General features: G+C 49.5%; 5 protein-coding genes across 14 annotated transcripts in view; 2 read left to right on the forward strand and 3 right to left on the reverse strand.

Annotated features, from left to right (window-relative positions):
- Window positions 1–5: 5 nt before the first annotated feature.
- Window positions 6–2,401, reverse strand: Ance-5. The gene is made up of 4 exons (NM_133164.4): window positions 1,301–2,401; window positions 573–1,139; window positions 200–513; window positions 6–139 (listed from the first exon to the last, which is right to left on the reverse strand). Exons 1-4 carry the CDS (start codon window positions 2,287–2,289, stop codon window positions 123–125), a joined length of 1,887 nt encoding a protein of 628 aa, NP_573392.2. The 5' UTR covers window positions 2,290–2,401; the 3' UTR covers window positions 6–122.
- Window positions 2,402–2,991: 590 nt separating this feature from the next.
- The window catches only part of NaCP60E (Na channel protein 60E), a 30,064-nt gene continuing 17,420 nt past the window's right edge, over window positions 2,992–15,635 (forward strand). For 6 of the 10 annotated variants that reach the window (NM_001274245.2, NM_001274244.2, NM_001259580.2 and 3 more), the window contains exons 1-4: window positions 2,992–3,070; window positions 3,780–3,926; window positions 5,462–5,984; window positions 12,222–12,433. In NM_001274245.2, the coding sequence (NP_001261174.1) occupies window positions 5,948–5,984; window positions 12,222–12,433 (249 nt within the window). In that variant the 5' untranslated portion in view covers window positions 2,992–3,070; window positions 3,780–3,926; window positions 5,462–5,947. Of the gene's footprint in view, window positions 3,216–3,661; window positions 3,927–5,461; window positions 5,985–12,221; window positions 12,434–15,494; window positions 15,557–15,635 lie in introns of those variants that run through there. The other 4 variants (NM_001259579.3, NM_166696.5, NM_001259581.2 and 1 more) reach the window with 2 other exon arrangements.
- Tpc2 (Thiamine pyrophosphate carrier protein 2) lies at window positions 9,280–12,112 on the reverse strand. The gene is made up of 2 exons (NM_001259582.2): window positions 10,911–12,112; window positions 9,280–10,846 (listed from the first exon to the last, which is right to left on the reverse strand). The coding sequence occupies exon 1, from the start codon at window positions 11,880–11,882 to the stop codon at window positions 10,911–10,913; it is 972 nt and encodes a 323-aa protein (NP_001246511.1). The 5' UTR covers window positions 11,883–12,112; the 3' UTR covers window positions 9,280–10,846.
- CG9083 (uncharacterized protein) lies at window positions 9,651–10,883 on the forward strand. The gene is made up of 2 exons (NM_138132.5): window positions 9,651–9,737; window positions 9,806–10,883. Exons 1-2 carry the CDS (start codon window positions 9,720–9,722, stop codon window positions 10,739–10,741), a joined length of 954 nt encoding a protein of 317 aa, NP_611976.3. The 5' UTR covers window positions 9,651–9,719; the 3' UTR covers window positions 10,742–10,883.
- RpL41 (Ribosomal protein L41) lies at window positions 14,794–15,313 on the reverse strand. The gene is made up of 3 exons (NM_001014551.3): window positions 15,259–15,313; window positions 15,076–15,166; window positions 14,794–14,967 (listed from the first exon to the last, which is right to left on the reverse strand). Exons 1-2 carry the CDS (start codon window positions 15,268–15,270, stop codon window positions 15,101–15,103), a joined length of 78 nt encoding a protein of 25 aa, NP_001014551.1. The 5' UTR covers window positions 15,271–15,313; the 3' UTR covers window positions 14,794–14,967; window positions 15,076–15,100.

The following is a 15,635-nucleotide window of genomic DNA, read 5'->3' on the forward strand; positions in this document are numbered from 1 at the left end:
CGGTTATTTAAATATCAGAAAATATTGTTAATACTTGATTGTTTATGTTCATTTATATTTCTTCTTAGGTAATTGGCTTATAGTTTTATACCTGTAGATAAGTACGTGCTGTACTTGGTATCTTAGTCCCTTCGACACACTGTAAGATGTACGAAAACTTAGGAAACTGCAAAAGTTGGATATTTGCTCCAATACTTACATTCATCTGCATCCCAGCCCGGCTCGATGTCCAGTTGCTTGTTGCGCTCCTTCAGCCACGTGAAAAGTGGGGCAAAGTACTCAAGGATACCGCGTCCGCTCAACTTTCGTTCACCGGTGGCTATCTCCATGACATCCCGCCAATGTCGAGTGGCTCCCAGCTGCATCATGTCGCGAATCTTTTTTCCTGCTTCTTTGCTGTCGTAGAAATCGCAATTGTGAAGTGGGAAATTGGGATCACCGGGCTTGTACTGGCCACTTGCCAGGCAAAAGGAACGGTAGAACTGGAATCCCAGGATCTCGGCCAGGAATTTTCTGTGGGTCCCGGGGAATATGAAATTCATGATTATCAAAAACAAATTATGGAAACTGACTTGGTATTGGAGGTTTCCGGATTTAGTCCTCGATAGAACTTGAAATCCACATCAAAGTCCTTGTTAAGACGTTGTAATGGCGGCTGAACTCCGGCGAATTTGTCCTGGAGGCCCCAGTAAGCGCAGTTATAGTCCTTTACTCCGATTCGCCCGTCCATTACGTCCACGAGGAATTTGTCATTGATGAAGTACTGGGGCACGGCGATCAAGGTGTGCACACCCATGCGAAACAGGCGGTTAAGGGACTGCTCCTCCGTAAGGCTGTCGTTCAGAAGGATGTGGAGACGGTGCAGATGGCGTGGAGTCCCTGAAGCCAGAATAACTGTTTCCGCTATGGCAGCTCCAAATCCAGGACATGGCTCCGTGTCGAGACCAAAGGGTAGTTGCATCTTGTAGAGGTGGTACTGCAGTTCAGCCATCGTTCCGTGAATCTGCATCATCTTCTTGTAGTCTAGTTTGGGGCAGTAGCGCAGCGCCACGTCCGGCGGAAAGTAATATACCTGCGACTTGCACTCAGCTCCGCCCTCCTCGTCGTTCATCCGGCGCGAAAAGCGGTCGTAAAAGATACTGTCACCGAAAAGTTGTTTCTATTAGTTCTATTAGCACAATTTTATATTTTACGCGTGTGTATATAATATTTATATAATATAACCTAGTTTTTTGGAATTACTGTTTAAAATGGAAATACCTGCTTACAATTTTGAAACCTGTAGAGCATATATACTTACTTCGGCATAACCATTAAGCCCAACGATTCAAAAAACTCGGCAGCTTTGCGGTTGATTTTGACGGGCGTCACCAGGACCTCCTCCAGACGCCGATGAACGGAGGGCAACTGATGCTGTCTGCCCTGGTGCGGTGTGCGAAAGAACTGGTGAGGATACCAGTCCTGCGACAGGATCTGGTCCATAATGGGAGCGGAGATGGCGCCATCGCTCTTTGTGTCCGCCTTTGGGTAGGCAGCTTGCACCTCGCGACGCAAATAGGCGTGCAGTTCTCGATATAGCGGCATTATCTCCCACACGACCGCCTCCATTTCAGCTTGAAAGTTCTCCGTGTCGTAGTTAAGGTACCACGTGCGCGAGGGCGTCACATGCCCGTTGTAAGTGGCAGCGATCCGGAGAAGCCTAACGTAGCCGATGAACGTGTTCTTGGCCACGTCCTTCTCGTTAATGGCCCTGCGCCAGGCCTTCCAGTTGATGACCAGATCCTCGTATAGCTTGGTGTGCATGTTTTTGTTCATGATCTGCGGGTACATGGCCAGCGAACCACGGGCGGAGCAGTCCTCGTAAGGGCAGACCAGGGGTCCGTTGACAAAGTTATGGATCTGACGTAGAAGGTCCTTGGCCTGCTCGTAGTCCTTTGGCCGCAGTCCCTGCAGCTGCAACTTGGCCATTCGCTGCACGCGCCTACGAAGAAGTGGGTCATTCAATTCAGCCACTGACACAACGCTGAGATTGCCCGCTAAGTCGTAAAATAGTCGATAGGTCTCCGCCTCTACCTCCAGCTTGGAGTTGAGAACCTGTCCGCCCAGAGGTGACTTTCCTTTGGCCGTGAGCTGCACAAAGATCCTGCGGTTCAGACTCCACACGTGGCGCATGCGGTCTTTGGCTCTATCAAGTATCTGCTTGGTAGCCAGTTCATAGCTGGACTGGCCGATTCCGAAGGTCACGGAGAGCAGAAGGATTAGCGATACTCCTAAAAAAGGCAACCGCATTTTGCCTTCGCTGGCTTCCGTTTCGCCTTGATAAGGTTATCGGAGTGCTTTCGAATGCGACTTGGGATTTGCTTCCGACTCTGACGAAAGCTCGAGCAGAACTGAGTCCAGACTGCCAGTCGAGCCGCAGGCTTATCAATCTAAGTCCGGGGCATTGAGCTTATCTGTAATTGGGAAAGAAACCCAGCTAGCGATCTCTCCAAGCAAACGTTGCGTATACGTTACGAGCTTGGCATTATTTATACGCTGAGTGTGCCAGCCCGAGGCGGAAATCGCAGTGGGCACGGCGGGGAAGACATCCTTACACCATAATAGACTGATTAACAGCTGCTGGTTTTGTTAGCCAGTGGCCCATATTCAAGCAAAATCATTTTGACATATTCCTTCCGAAGAAGAGACAGCGGAGGTAGTCCTTTGCCCCGCGGTGCACCAGCGGAGCATTCGGAATTTAAATCGGAGAAATATGGGGAAGTTCGTCGTTCGTGTTGCATGTGGCACGGCATTTGTTTATGCCGGCTGACCTACAAGCAAACGTGAGGGCGCAGGGGGACTCTGCTCACGAAGGCGAGCGTGAGAGCATTTCCCGCACGAGTCCTTTTCGAGAGAATAGGGGGAAGTTCGCGTGTGTATTTTTTCATCGCTCTGCATCGTGGTCGCCCTGCAGATTACGTCAAACGGAAAGGAAACCCGTTAGCCGAGCTCAGTCTCCGACAAACCTTAGAACCGAGCAGTCGCCATGCAAGCGCACGTATTTACAGTGGCCCAGTGTCATAGTGTCCTAGTATGAAGTGAAAAAATCAAGGAATATGGTGAAAAGTGAAAAGTGAAAGGCAGTAAAAAGCCTGAAAGGGCATGGAACATAGCGCGGAACTCGCACCCCTACAGCCGCACAGTGAAGCGCGTTACCATCACAAGTGCATTATTCGGTGCGATGAAAATTCTTCAGCGCCCAAAAATAGAGTGAAATGTGTGCTGCATATTGTTGTTGCTGCTACTGAGTTGCTTAAGGGAGGGGGAGAGGCCACGACGGAAACTAACCTACATTTTCGCGCTCTTTCGCACGCTTTTGCTGACACACACACAGGCACACGTGCGGTGCCAGAGAGGCCACCGTGCTATCTCTTTCGCACTCACCCTTTGGGCCGCGAAAGAAATCAACAGTAAATTGTAATAACACTTCTTAGACTGCCAGTAGGCTTTTGCATGTGTGTGTGTGCGTGTGTCAAACAATGTGCGTGCCCGAAGTTTTTTGCTTTGTTCTGTTTTTGTTGCTGGTTCCGTTTCAACATCCCCACCCACTCACAGTCACATTGTTGCACAGTTGCGACTAAATAAAAATGTAATTAATGTAAAATAAAATCAAATAAAACAGCAGCAGGAGAAAAAACAACTGGATCGGGAATGGTGATTGAGCCAGTGTTGGGAAGTCGATGTTAAAGTGCGAGTGAAGGCGAACGTGTGCAAATGTGCTTTGTGTTCGTGTGTTGCAGGCCCAAGAAAGTAAAATACGAAAATAGAAATAGAAATTGCCGGAGTGCAAACACACAAGCGATTACATAAAGCCCAACTAGCATCCCCAACATCCGACAACTGCAACCAGCGGAGAATAAAAAAAAATTGATGGCCAATGCTTAAAGGTAAAATCGGATATTCATACGCGTGTGCGTGTGTTAGTGTTTGGGGGGAAGTTTGGGTTCCAACGCAACAGCAATGTCCTGGTCATAAATTAGCCCTTGATGTGCACTTAACTAGGTGGCCACACTTTCTCTTCGTTTCGAAGCGCTTCGTTCTGTTCGCACGAAGGAGAGAGCTAAAATGGCGGAAGGGGACCGATAACAAAATTCGTAGCACAACTTTAGGGGCCAACTGGCAAAGCTCTGCCAGCCGCACTTTTATGAGCCAACTTTAAAACCAACCGCTGGTCACGCCCAGAAAGCAGAAACCAGAAACAGAAGCGAGTATCCCCGCCCCAAAGAGAAAGACCCCACCGAACAATTGAAAGCCAACAACACACTGCTTAATGCCTCGAGCGCCGCTCTCATTGTTGTAATAAAAGTGTTTTTGCCGATTTGTGTGTGTCTGGGACAGACCAGCAAATGCAGGTGGATCTCCAATGGCACACGACAGCCCAGCCTCCAGGCGTAATGGCACATCCCTGCCACTGCCAGCGAATTTCCGCCAGCAAACATCACATCAACTGCCATAACGGGGTGTTGGAAACTTAATATTGAATATTTTATGGGCGCCTTCATCTACCGCTTTTCCATTTTTGCTGCCAGTTGCGAGTTGCCAGTTGCTCGCAGACGTGTCAAGAAGTTTGCGAGAAACACAACAGGAAGCGCCGGCCTACACAAGCACCTACACACCCATACACATGCCCATATATGCACAACAATGCCGGGAGCAGCATCAACAAAGCGCTGAGCAATGAGCAGCCCCCGACCCACGCCACAGCCTACGCAAGCTCATTGCTTTTTCGTTGGGCGCCATTTATCAATTCTTGTATCTTACTTGTGTTGTGTGCGTCTGTGGAGAAGATGCTAGATTGTGTGTATGGGTGTGCCCATAATGTTAATTAACTTTATCTCGCTCAAGCTTTAAGTCTTGAAGCGGCACTCATTTCCCGGCCCTCGCCACAATTCGCATTCTTCCCCTTCAGGTGCTTATCTCTTCCGTTACGCACATAACACATACGTTGGCCGAGTGAGTCGTTACGTTGCGTATACGTACTGCACTGGCAGAAAGGTTTTTCTCAGTCTTGAGGAAGTCCCCATTGAGTGCTGACTGCTATCTTTGTTTCACGGAACCAAATCCGTACATTTGTTCCTCTTTTCGATTGTCTTGTATTAATTCACAGTATAGTAGTAGTAGTGAAATAAAAAGGCTTGGTATTTGAAAAAAATTGGCAGAATGAAGAGAAATTATAATCGTATGTGTTCAAAGGACACCTTTTTTTTATTTTAAGGTCATCAATCTGAAGATTTTTTCTGAGTGTGAGCCGCGTGCCTTGGTTCGGGTGCTTTGAGCTGTAGGGGATTAGCGCGCTGCCAATTAACGTTACATGACACGACGCAGAGCAATTGCGGGCAGAGGCGATTTAATTTACTCTCATTCCCCCTACTTGCATAAGCTTAAATCTTTCCACTTACATCAATCTCTTTCTCTCGTTTAGAAAACATACGCATCGCATCGCAAAATGTAAAGCAATAATCAGCACAACAAAGCCAAAGCTCACAATAGAAGTAGACGACCAGGCTGAGCAACTGAGCTGGGACGATGCCAAATGCCATTATTGGAAACGGTCGTAGTCATAAGATTTGCATAGTATAGCAATAGCAGCAGACATCATGAAAGCCCCAAGCGTGATAAGCACAGCAACAATAGCAACAGCAATAGTAGATACTAGGCACAACATGGTTAACAAAGGGAACGGTGACAATATAATCGGTAAACTGAGCGATCGACTCGCTTGAATAGTGAGATAGACATATGCCCAGTGTTCGAAAATCGAGTGAGAAGCCTGGCAAAAGAGAGCGCGACCAAGGCATGCAGCTGCCCTAAGGACCTCGCCCAGGACGACGACGACGACGGAGTCGAAGGACCAAGAAGCAACCGCAACCAGAGGCAGCACCCAACAAAACGACGACAATCAGTCAAGATGAGTGATGATCAAGCGACGTTCAACGATGAGAAAGGTGAGTCCCCTAACCGCTAAGCCCTCCTGATACTGCTATTGATAGTTTTCTAAGCCACCCGGCCTCATAAATATTATTCCCGATGTGACCAGGGGGGAGTTGGGTAACCGGGAGGCCATCAAATCTGTATGCGGGAGTATGCATGGTCAGGGGGCAGGTGTCACAGGGCAGGACTTCTGCTCCTTCTCCTTCCTCAATCAGGTCCTCCGACATCCTGACAGCGACACCTGCACGCCAACCAAAAGAAAGACGTGCACAGTGGTTCTGCACACACAGAAGTCTTTTGACTGGAGTTGCACGACTTCTTTCCATAGAGAGCAAGTTTGTTTTATTTTTTACAATTTTATTAATTTCTCGGCCTATTTAAGTTCACTTCTGCATATTTTTATCCCTGAAACCAACAATTGGCTTAAGAATAAACTAGCAGGTCAAGTTATGAGCTCAAAGATTGACATTCTTCAACAGCCACCCACAGTGCCATATAAAAGGCAGTTGGGGTGGGGGGACCAAAGGCATTTCCTTTTTGTGCGTGTTGAGCGTTTTCCTGCCACTTCCCGAACTCCTGTCCTGCTGTCCGGTCCTGCTCATCAACATAATTAAATAGCATTGCTCATTGTGTGCCGGTTGTGCCTTGGATACGGGGCATGTGCTTGGGTCTGGGGCACTTGGGTCCTGTGTCCTGGGTCTTGGCCAATAAAACGAAAATGGAATCGAACCAGCTTAATGGCGGGGCAGAGTGACCCTAAGGCCGTTTAAATAAATGATAAACAAATCGAAAATGGGAAGCGCTTTTGTCGGACCGAAAAGTTTCGGCTGATGACTGGCCATAAGTTACGCAATCGTTTTTGCAGGCGCCGATAGAGAGCGCCATTTGTCCTTACAGCAGGAGTGAGTGGGTGGGCCTTGGGTTGATAAGTGGGCGCAGGGCGCCATTGTCAGCGGAGTATATTCACTGGGGAGGTGAACAATGCACAAAGGCCAGCAGGCGCTGCCATCTGCGGATTACGAATATGAACGGAAACGGAAACTAATTAAATATGTAGAGCAATTGTTGCTGCATCTCGCTTTATCCTACCGATTCACTTTTTCACTTTTGTTTGTCCCGCATCACTGCAGCCAGTGTTTCGGTTTCTCCTTCGGCTCGGCTTGGGCTGGGGCTTGGACCGACCACCTTCCTTTCCGCCTTGCCAGTCTCGAATTGGATTTGGTTTTTGGCCAGGGCCAGGAAGCAGTCGAGAGCAAGCGCCCCAACTGCGAGGGGCGTAATTGCCCTACCCCCTAAGCCTCCGCTCCGAGTCCAAATCCCAATCCCATTTCAATTTCCATTCCCATTCCCGTCACCATTGAACTTGCTCAAAGGTCTGCGCAGCTGCAACTGCAACAGAGGCAGCAATGCCAGTTGCAACTGCAACAATGGCTGCACTTTAAACAACAAACTTTGAAAGTTAAACCAGGAAATCCGAAGCAAAGCATGCAGTACATAAGGAGTATCAAGAGAGCACCATAATATAGCAGAAAATCGAATTGACTTTTTCAAGACTTTCCCCACAATTCTAAAACTGTTGCCCACAATCTCGTGAATCACTTGTAGCACACCTTTTTCTCTCTGTGTGTGGATGCAACTGGTTTTTTGGGAAAACCACGACATTGCACGTCGCTAGTTGCTTTTAGTTTCTGTATCGGTGTGCAATTTCCTTTTTGTTTTTGGGCGCTTTGAGAATGACTTTGCTTCCGCGTGAAGATGCGACGGCAGGTCTGGAGTTTCGAGTCGCGAGCCCGGGTCGATTATGCAATATGGGGAAGATGTGCGTCTTCGTTGCATCTGATGTTAATGTGCGACCGCCAACCGGTTGCCCATCGTCATTGCCGTCATCGCCGGGGCAGCAGAAGCAGCTTCATCATCGTGAGCGTGGCCCTCTCTAGCTGAAGATGTAATCCCCATTGAAAGATGCTCTGATGGCACTGGAGTGCAGCCCATTTGCTCCAGCTCAGCGGCTTCCAGTTCGAACTTCATTCGGCACAGCATCGTGATTATGACCGGCGATGTGGCTTTATTGGCAACAGATTATTGCGTCGGTGTCCCGCTTGCTGCTCCCAGCTAGTTCCTTATGTAAGCCCGCTTTGTTTACAATCCGAAACAGTTTAAATGTATATTAATTATTCGGCAGTGATGGAATCTGCCGAGCGAGCAGTCAGCTGCCTAGCTCCGTAGCTGCCAGATGAGAAATGATAATCAGCGACGTAATCGAAATGGCCGGATGGCCCCGATTCGCTGGCTCGGCCCAAGTCACTCACTGCTAATGAAAACAGTGGCTAATCAACGGCGAAAGCATGGCGGCGGGGGTTGTTGGGGCGTCCAGATTGGTGGGTGGGTGAGTTGGAGGTGTTGGGTGGCCAGTGGCCATGACCTCTCTCCGCTGCCAGTCGGACATCTTGCTGATGTAAGCGCGAACAAAACCCACGGCGCGTTGCCTTTTGCCCATGTTGCAGCGCGGGGGCATGACAAGATATTTTTGATGTTGCTGCAGGCGAGGCTTAACCCAATAGCGCTCGAGAGCCTCTCGCCAAACGGCGACCTGACCTGGCCCAATCCAAAGAACAGTAACTGGCTCCTTCCCTGCCTCACAGCCGCGGCACCACTGCTTCGCGTTGGTAAACAAAATTATATTGATAATTTCCGGCACTGGTACGGCCATCAATGGGTTAATGACTAGCGACAGTGAGCAGCCAGCGGGCAGCAGCCAACCCGGCCAACCCTTGGCCAATCGTTATGCAAGTCTGGACCAACAATAAGGAATTGCCAATAGGAAGTTCGTCGTATCTACATAAAAATCCATAAACATGAACGTCAACAAAATACCTAACGGTTAACAACCAGCATCGGCGATGTGATAAAGTAGCAATAGCAACGAGCTCTGGGCCAAAACTGGAACTGGTCAAGTTGCATATTACCACAGTTTGAGTTTCGGTTTTAGCTATTTTCGGCCGCCAGCCCACGAAGCTTAGGGCCACTCAGATTTTCTCTCGAAAGAAAGTAGAGCACAGAAGCGAATGCTCCTCGAGAGAGTGTGTTAGTGCACTGGGAGAATCCGTGTATTACAATTACAAAATAAAAGTCTTAGATTTAGAAAAACATTTTTATGCAGTATCCAAGCTGCTTTCGTAAAATATGATTTTCTTACGTAAATATAGCAAAAGGAATTTAAGATATCTTTTAGCGATCTTAAATTGGTCTACGAAACCGGTTTTGTTTATCATGTAAAATATTGAAAATGGAAAACCAAAGATGATTGATACACTTAAGTTGGCATCACACCATGGGATTTAAAATAATTTTGAGTCACAGACCCTTTTTTACGTTATCCGTGTGGTATTGCAATTGGGCACATGCTGGGGATGATGATGTGAAAGGTCAACACTCTCGCGATCTTCAGAAAGGGAGAGTGAAGACTGGATGGCCGAGAAGAAGACGAAGACGAAGACGCGGCCAGTTGGCCTTCAATGGGTCGCGGTCGTGAAGTCTCCAGTGGTCTGGCTCCACTTCATTCAGCTCGTCGTCGGCGAAAGAGATTATCTCTGCACTTGCTCAGCGGCAAGCGATCGCTTATATAACCGCATGGCTCCCGAGTGGAGAAGAGGGCTATAAAACGGCGTGTGCCCATGTTTGCCGAATCATTTCCAGTCGGTCCAGAGGCGAGCAATCATTCGAGAGTCCTTCGTAACGAATCCAGAGAAATGGCAGCCCGTTTCATAGTGAGTTTGGCACGACACCACGTCAGTTCAGGTGGATCCTAACACAGATTCCCTCCTCCCACTCCCAGATCAGTGCGCTTCTGCTGGCTAGCCCAGCGGTATGGGGAAAGCCCACCTTCGGACGAGAGCATGTCCACATCCGTATTCACCTGCCAGAGAGCGGTGGGGATCACGGCGGCCACGGAGGCGGTGATTTTGGCGGCCACGGAGGCGGTGATTTTGGCGGCCATGGAGGTGGAGGCTATGAGATTCACTCCCACGATGGCGGATACAGCGGCGGTGGAGGAGGCGGTGGTCATGTGAACACCTATGCTGTTATCACCGAGAACCACGGATACAGTTCCGGGGGTGGCGGAGGCGGTGGAGGTGGCCACGGATACAGCTCCGGCGGATATAGTTCCGGTCATGATGATGCCAAGATTGCTGCCATCGCTGCTGCTGCTGGCTCGTCCTCCGATCACGGACATGGCGGACATGGAGGCAGCGGCGGACACGGCGGAGGTTATGGTGGCCATGCCATCGCCAACATTGCAGCCATCGCCGCCAGCTCAGACTCCTCTGATCATGGTGGCAGCGGAGGATACGGCGGCTACAGCGGTGGCGGTCACAGCGGAGGAGGTCATGACACCCAGGTGATTGTGGCTGCTGCTGCGGCTGGAGATTCACATGGCTCTTCCGGCGGATACGGCGGCGGATCCTCCGGTGGATACAGTGGTGGCTCCTCCGGGGGCTACGATGGTGGATATTCTGGTGGATCCTCTTACAGCGGAGCCTCCTCCTACAGCAGCGGCTCGTCCTACAGCTCTGGAGGATACAGCAGTGGACATGGCGGTGGCTATAGCAGTGGCGGCGGATCCAGCTATGATACACAAGTGGTGGCTGCAGCCGCTGCTTCAGGCAGCGGTGGCTCCTACGGCGGGTCTTCCGGCGGCGGTGGCGACGGATACAGCTACTCAGCGCCGGCCTCAGGCGGCTGGGCAGGATCCAGTTCAAACTGGAAGTAGACGGCAATGTCCGTCGTTGGCCATCTGGTCGTCTAGTCTACTGTTCACGTTTAACTTATATTTGACATGTTCGCTCATCCATATTCCACACATTCTCCCAAGATACTGGTGTACAAAATAAACCATGTTAGTGTAATAATTTAAGCCAGCCGCCCAGTATGTGATTTACCTAATGCTTGCCCAGTTTTTGCCGATTTTTCTCCGCCTCTTTCATCGGAGCTATATAGTGGCGCTTAAACATGTCATAGATGGAGAAGTACACGGCACTCATCAGTCCTGCCTTGAGTAGAGTAGGCAACATTCCCTTATAGAAGCCTCCGATTCCTTCCTCCCGAAACGTGGTGGTGATGCAGCCCAGGATCGTAGGGCACTCGGGGTTGCGACCAAAGGTCTTACGTTCCTGTTTGAAGGCCATCAGCTGGATGCGCTTTTTAAGCAGGTCCGCCGGGTACACGATCATCTTGGCCAACACCCCTGACAGCGCCCCATTGAGAAACAGAAATGCGCCGTGGATTTCCTGGCGCTGGTCGGGAGGCTTGGCCATCAAGACAGCCGCGTTGAGGTACTTGTAGAAGAGAAAGTTTGCCCCTACCAGCGGAAACACCTGCACAAGCGTGAAGGGTAGTCCTCGGGAAAGTCCCATCCACCCCTCCATCTTATAGACCTTTCGAAGTCCGGTAAAAGTGTTCATCTGACTGCGGCGCGAGGAGGGGTCTGCGGCCACCATCTGTGTTCTTACCACGTCGAACGGCTGGGCGGCCACGGCTCCCAGACATCCGGCTATGCCGCCGCAGATGAAAAACATGAGAAAGGGTCGCTCCCTCCAGTAGTCAAACTGGTGGGCCATGGAGCGAAGCTGTTCGTAGGACCAGAACTGTACCAGAGCGTACGAAATGCTCAGAACCTGGCCGGAGTTGTGACCACGGAACATACCGCGCATTCCCTCCTCGGCGTACACCGACTTGAAAGCGTGGATGACTCCACGGTATTTGGACCCCTTATGGTTTGTCACCGGCTCCACTTGCATCTGGAATCGGATCTTCAGAACGTCCAGCGGCTGGGTTATGGTCCGCGTCGCAGCTCCGGCGATTCCGCCGCCGACGGCCTGCATTAACTGGACTACCACCGAGTTTTCGGGCATCGGATGTGGCGACGAGCAGTGGACGGATTCACTCACGGCAGGAGTTATTCACTGTACAGATGAGGACGAAGTGGTGTGTTGTCATTCCGCAAGCTAAATTTCCTGCTACTGTATAAGAAAGTGGCTAGGCTTTTATTAAGCTCTGGCCAATTACACAGTATTTTCCAATTTAATATTTAGTCGAAATTTTAAAATACACAATAATTTCTCTGACAAGAATGTAAAAGCTTAAAATTTTTAAGGTGTCTACGTACTTTAGTTGGGGTCTGCATGTGAATGTACATACATTTCTATGCTTGTGTTGGTTGTCGCATTATTAATCCCTTCGATCTCTTTCAGCTGTCGCCAAGCACCAGGTTGTCGCGTACACGCAGAGGTCGCAGGTTAAGCACGAGAACCGGCACATCCAGCTGGTGCGGGAGTACGGCTTCCACCCGCGCACTAAGGCCTCCGTGGAGGACGGCGACGTGCTGCCCCGCAAATTCGAGCCCTTTCCGGAGCACATGTACGGAAAGCCGCTGGAGGAGATTGACACCTTCATTTACGAGGAGGTGAGTACTGCCGCGTTCAACATTCCCTCATTATCCGCGGCCTCGCCTCACTTGGCCGCCCATTGGCTCTAATTAAAAAGTCACAGGCAGGCGACCAGACCCCAGATCCGTGTTCTCATGGTAGGGCAATCCTCGTGGTGGCAGGTGCAGGCGGCGGAAATGGAACGCGGCGCGCGGCTGTTGTTGCTTTTGTTTTCATACCGCCGTCTCGCTGCACTTGCCCCATTGTAGGCACAAGTGGAAGTGCACTTTGGCTCAGGGAAACTGGGGTTAATGGAAACGCCTAGAACGGCCCTCGAAAACCGAAAAGGAAATCAGGGTAAATGCCGTTCGTTCGTTAAATTTCAAAGCCGGGAATAAATTTTGGAACTGTGTACATCAAACAAAGGACACACAGTTGCAAACACGTCTGCCCAAGTGTTAGTGCAGGCATGAACTCGGTGCTGGAAATATGGGTCATGTCATGCACAGGGCTCCGGGCAGCAAAGTTGACAGCCGTATTTACGTGACTCAAACAAACTGGCCGGAGCCGCTGCCGCAGCAGCCGCAGAGGACAAATTATAGGCGAACATGCAAGTGTACTCAAGACTTGGCGGCTTTCGCGCCACGTGTCGTGGCGAAATAATTCCGAAAAGCGGCCTAGCCGGACGAACTGGACTGGGACTGGGCTGAATAAACATGCAAGTGGCCAGCCCACGGGGCTGCACTATAATGGGAGTTACGGTGAGCGATAAGATGAGCGTACCTGTGACGCCGAGTGATGTGTTTTATCGATCTACCTGACATCCCACTAAGTCCAAGACAAACAAAGTCCGGCAATCTATAATTAAATCTTATTGGCGACACGCTTGCAGTCCGGGAACATCCCCTTGCGAATCTCGACGCTCTTTCTGGGTCACTCCTGCGATGGGTGCTGCAATGTTGTCCCACATTCTATAATTAATTCCTGATTGGTTAGAACAGAATATCTCCGGTTGCCCAATCTGTTGACCGCAGGGCTTTGTTTAATCCATTTCACAGAATCAGCCAACTCGCACAGCACCTACATTGCAGGGTACCTCCGAGTAATTCTGGCGTCATCGAAACTTAGTATTGTGACCAGTGATTGTTTAGAAACAATACAGTTGGTCTCATAAGCTTTTTGATTTTCAATTCAATATGCTCTGAAAATAATGCAGGGTATTAAATAATTAAAACTTTCGACTATTTCATTTTAATAATAGCCAAGGCAGTGCTACTAGGCGCGCTCAGTGACTATTGTTCATCTCTGATAGTGTCCTGGGAACTAGGCAAACCAAACATTCTTAGACCATTGCTTTGAGTAACTAACCCAGTGGCTCCCATCCGAAGCCCTTACTGCTAGTCTCCGATGAAAATGGGTTGCATGGCTTTTAAACAGCCACTGCAGGTGCAGAATCAAAGTGCATTGCATTGCATTTTAAAGGCCATCTGCTGGCAAACAACGCCCGCCTGCTCGTCTCCGGCGACACGATAAGACACAGACGCCGCATGTTTGCAGGAATCTGTACAAGCTTCTACACAGCTTTTCATTTCTGGCACTTAAAAATACACACGCTTATCCCTAAGCTGCTTGCCGTAACCACCAACAGCATTTCGGGCAGGAAACTGGAAAGGCATGCAAATTTACAGGCATGCCCACGAAATGGTAAATGGCAAAATGCCACCCAATCGAAAATTCTGCTTGTTTCATTAAAATTTCTGCTTACTTGGCTGAGCGACGTTTATGTGTGTATTACAGTGACAAACGACCTTCAGACGAGTGGTCTGGAGGGGGGTCGGACGCTAGTGGGCCAGCCGAAACATCATCCTCGGCAGGCACATCTGCATATATAATTGAAGAAATCAGGGCGCTAATGAACAACTCAGTGTGGCCTGGGCGGCTGCCTTAAGGTTTACTTTTCGTTGCTCCCCTTTGGAGGCAAGCCAATCGATTTTCCGAACATGGCCAAGGGACAGGAGCGGAACGGCATGACGGGCGCAGGACACGCGCTCCCCTGTCGGAGGCAGTTCCTCCAACCGACTGCGCCTTGAATAATCGTATTAGCCGATTTGTAGGCAATTTATTGCCCTGCCTTGAGCTGATCAATGTTTAATGTGGCCTTCCGATGGGCACCAAGTGGATCCAATCCGCCGGGTGGCCGATAAGCATCCATCGCCATGGAATCCATGGGTAACGTGGCTAAAATCTGTAATCTTAACAGCAACACTTTTGGCAAAACGTGCTCTCGCGCTCACGCACATATAGACACATGATTCGCGAATGTGGTTATGTCGAAAGAGCACGCTTGCCCTTTTCTCACCGCTCTCTTTCTTTCACTCTTATTAACAACGCATGATTTAGTTGTGGAACCTTGGCGAAAATCTAGTAATTTATTAGAATCAATTTTTACGTGAATTTAAAATGCACATGTACGTTTGTGTGAAAACTGGTTTGCAAAATTACTTTAGGGCCACCATTTTAGGGCTACCCAGTCGGCGTTTTTCGTTTCGGTGTTAGCATCAATCAAGAGTTCCTGAAATTAAAAGGGGATTTGGATTAAAACCTCGCGTAAGGCAAATGGTGAAATGGATTGGGTTGGGAAAGGGTGCTCCCAGAGGCTGCGGCCAGCGGATAAACTCACCATTTAGTGGGCAATGCTGCTGCGCTTACTTGGACCTTGCACGCATCTTTCTGCGCTTACGCTTCAACCTACGCATACGCTTCTTACGCCACTGCAAACGATAAAAATCACTGTTAGTTGTTGTTCACTCGCGTTTAACTCACTATGTTTGAAAGGGAAAATTTAATTGTCACAATAATTTACCTTAGCTCTCATTTTCCTTCTGGTCTGGACGACGGTTTGAGAACGAAAGAACGAATATAAAACGGAAGTCGGCGTGCTAGGCTCGCGTGGCTATTTGACAGTTCGCCGAAGGGTTGCTTTGGTGCGATAGCTGCGTATCGATAGTGGCGCTGCCAGCTAGGACTGCCACCTGGCAGCAATGCCACATACTTTGCGCTCTGGTGCTGCCATATCCGATTTAATTTTAATGTGATTTTACAAGAAAGTCTTGCCTAATTGGAGGTAGTGCAGCGCCAAACAAGTGGGAAGGAAATGGGGAGTAAGGAACGCTTGAGACCACATTGGCGGGTGCTCCAACTGGAGCACAGCAATCCTCTCCCAAACAGCACCCTGTACTA

This window comes from Drosophila melanogaster, chromosome 2R, assembly GCF_000001215.4.
Source record: "Drosophila melanogaster chromosome 2R".
Lineage (NCBI taxonomy): Eukaryota > Metazoa > Arthropoda > Insecta > Diptera > Drosophilidae > Drosophila > Drosophila melanogaster.

Excerpts from the sequence above, each read along its gene's own strand:
- Ance-5 (NM_133164.4), bottom strand. The coding sequence starts at position 2,289 with ATGCGGTTGCCTTTTTTAGGAGTATCGCTAATCCTTCTGCTCTCCGTG. Across the intron at positions 1,140-1,300 it reads GGCTTAATGGTTATGCCGAA|TATCTTTTACGACCGCTTTT; the intron begins GTAAGTATATAT and ends TTTCGGTGACAG. Across the intron at positions 514-572 it reads CCGGAAACCTCCAATACCAA|AAAATTCCTGGCCGAGATCC; the intron begins GTCAGTTTCCAT and ends CGGGACCCACAG.
- Tpc2 (NM_001259582.2), bottom strand. The coding sequence starts at position 11,882 with ATGCCCGAAAACTCGGTGGTAGTCCAGTTAATGCAGGCCGTCGGCGGC.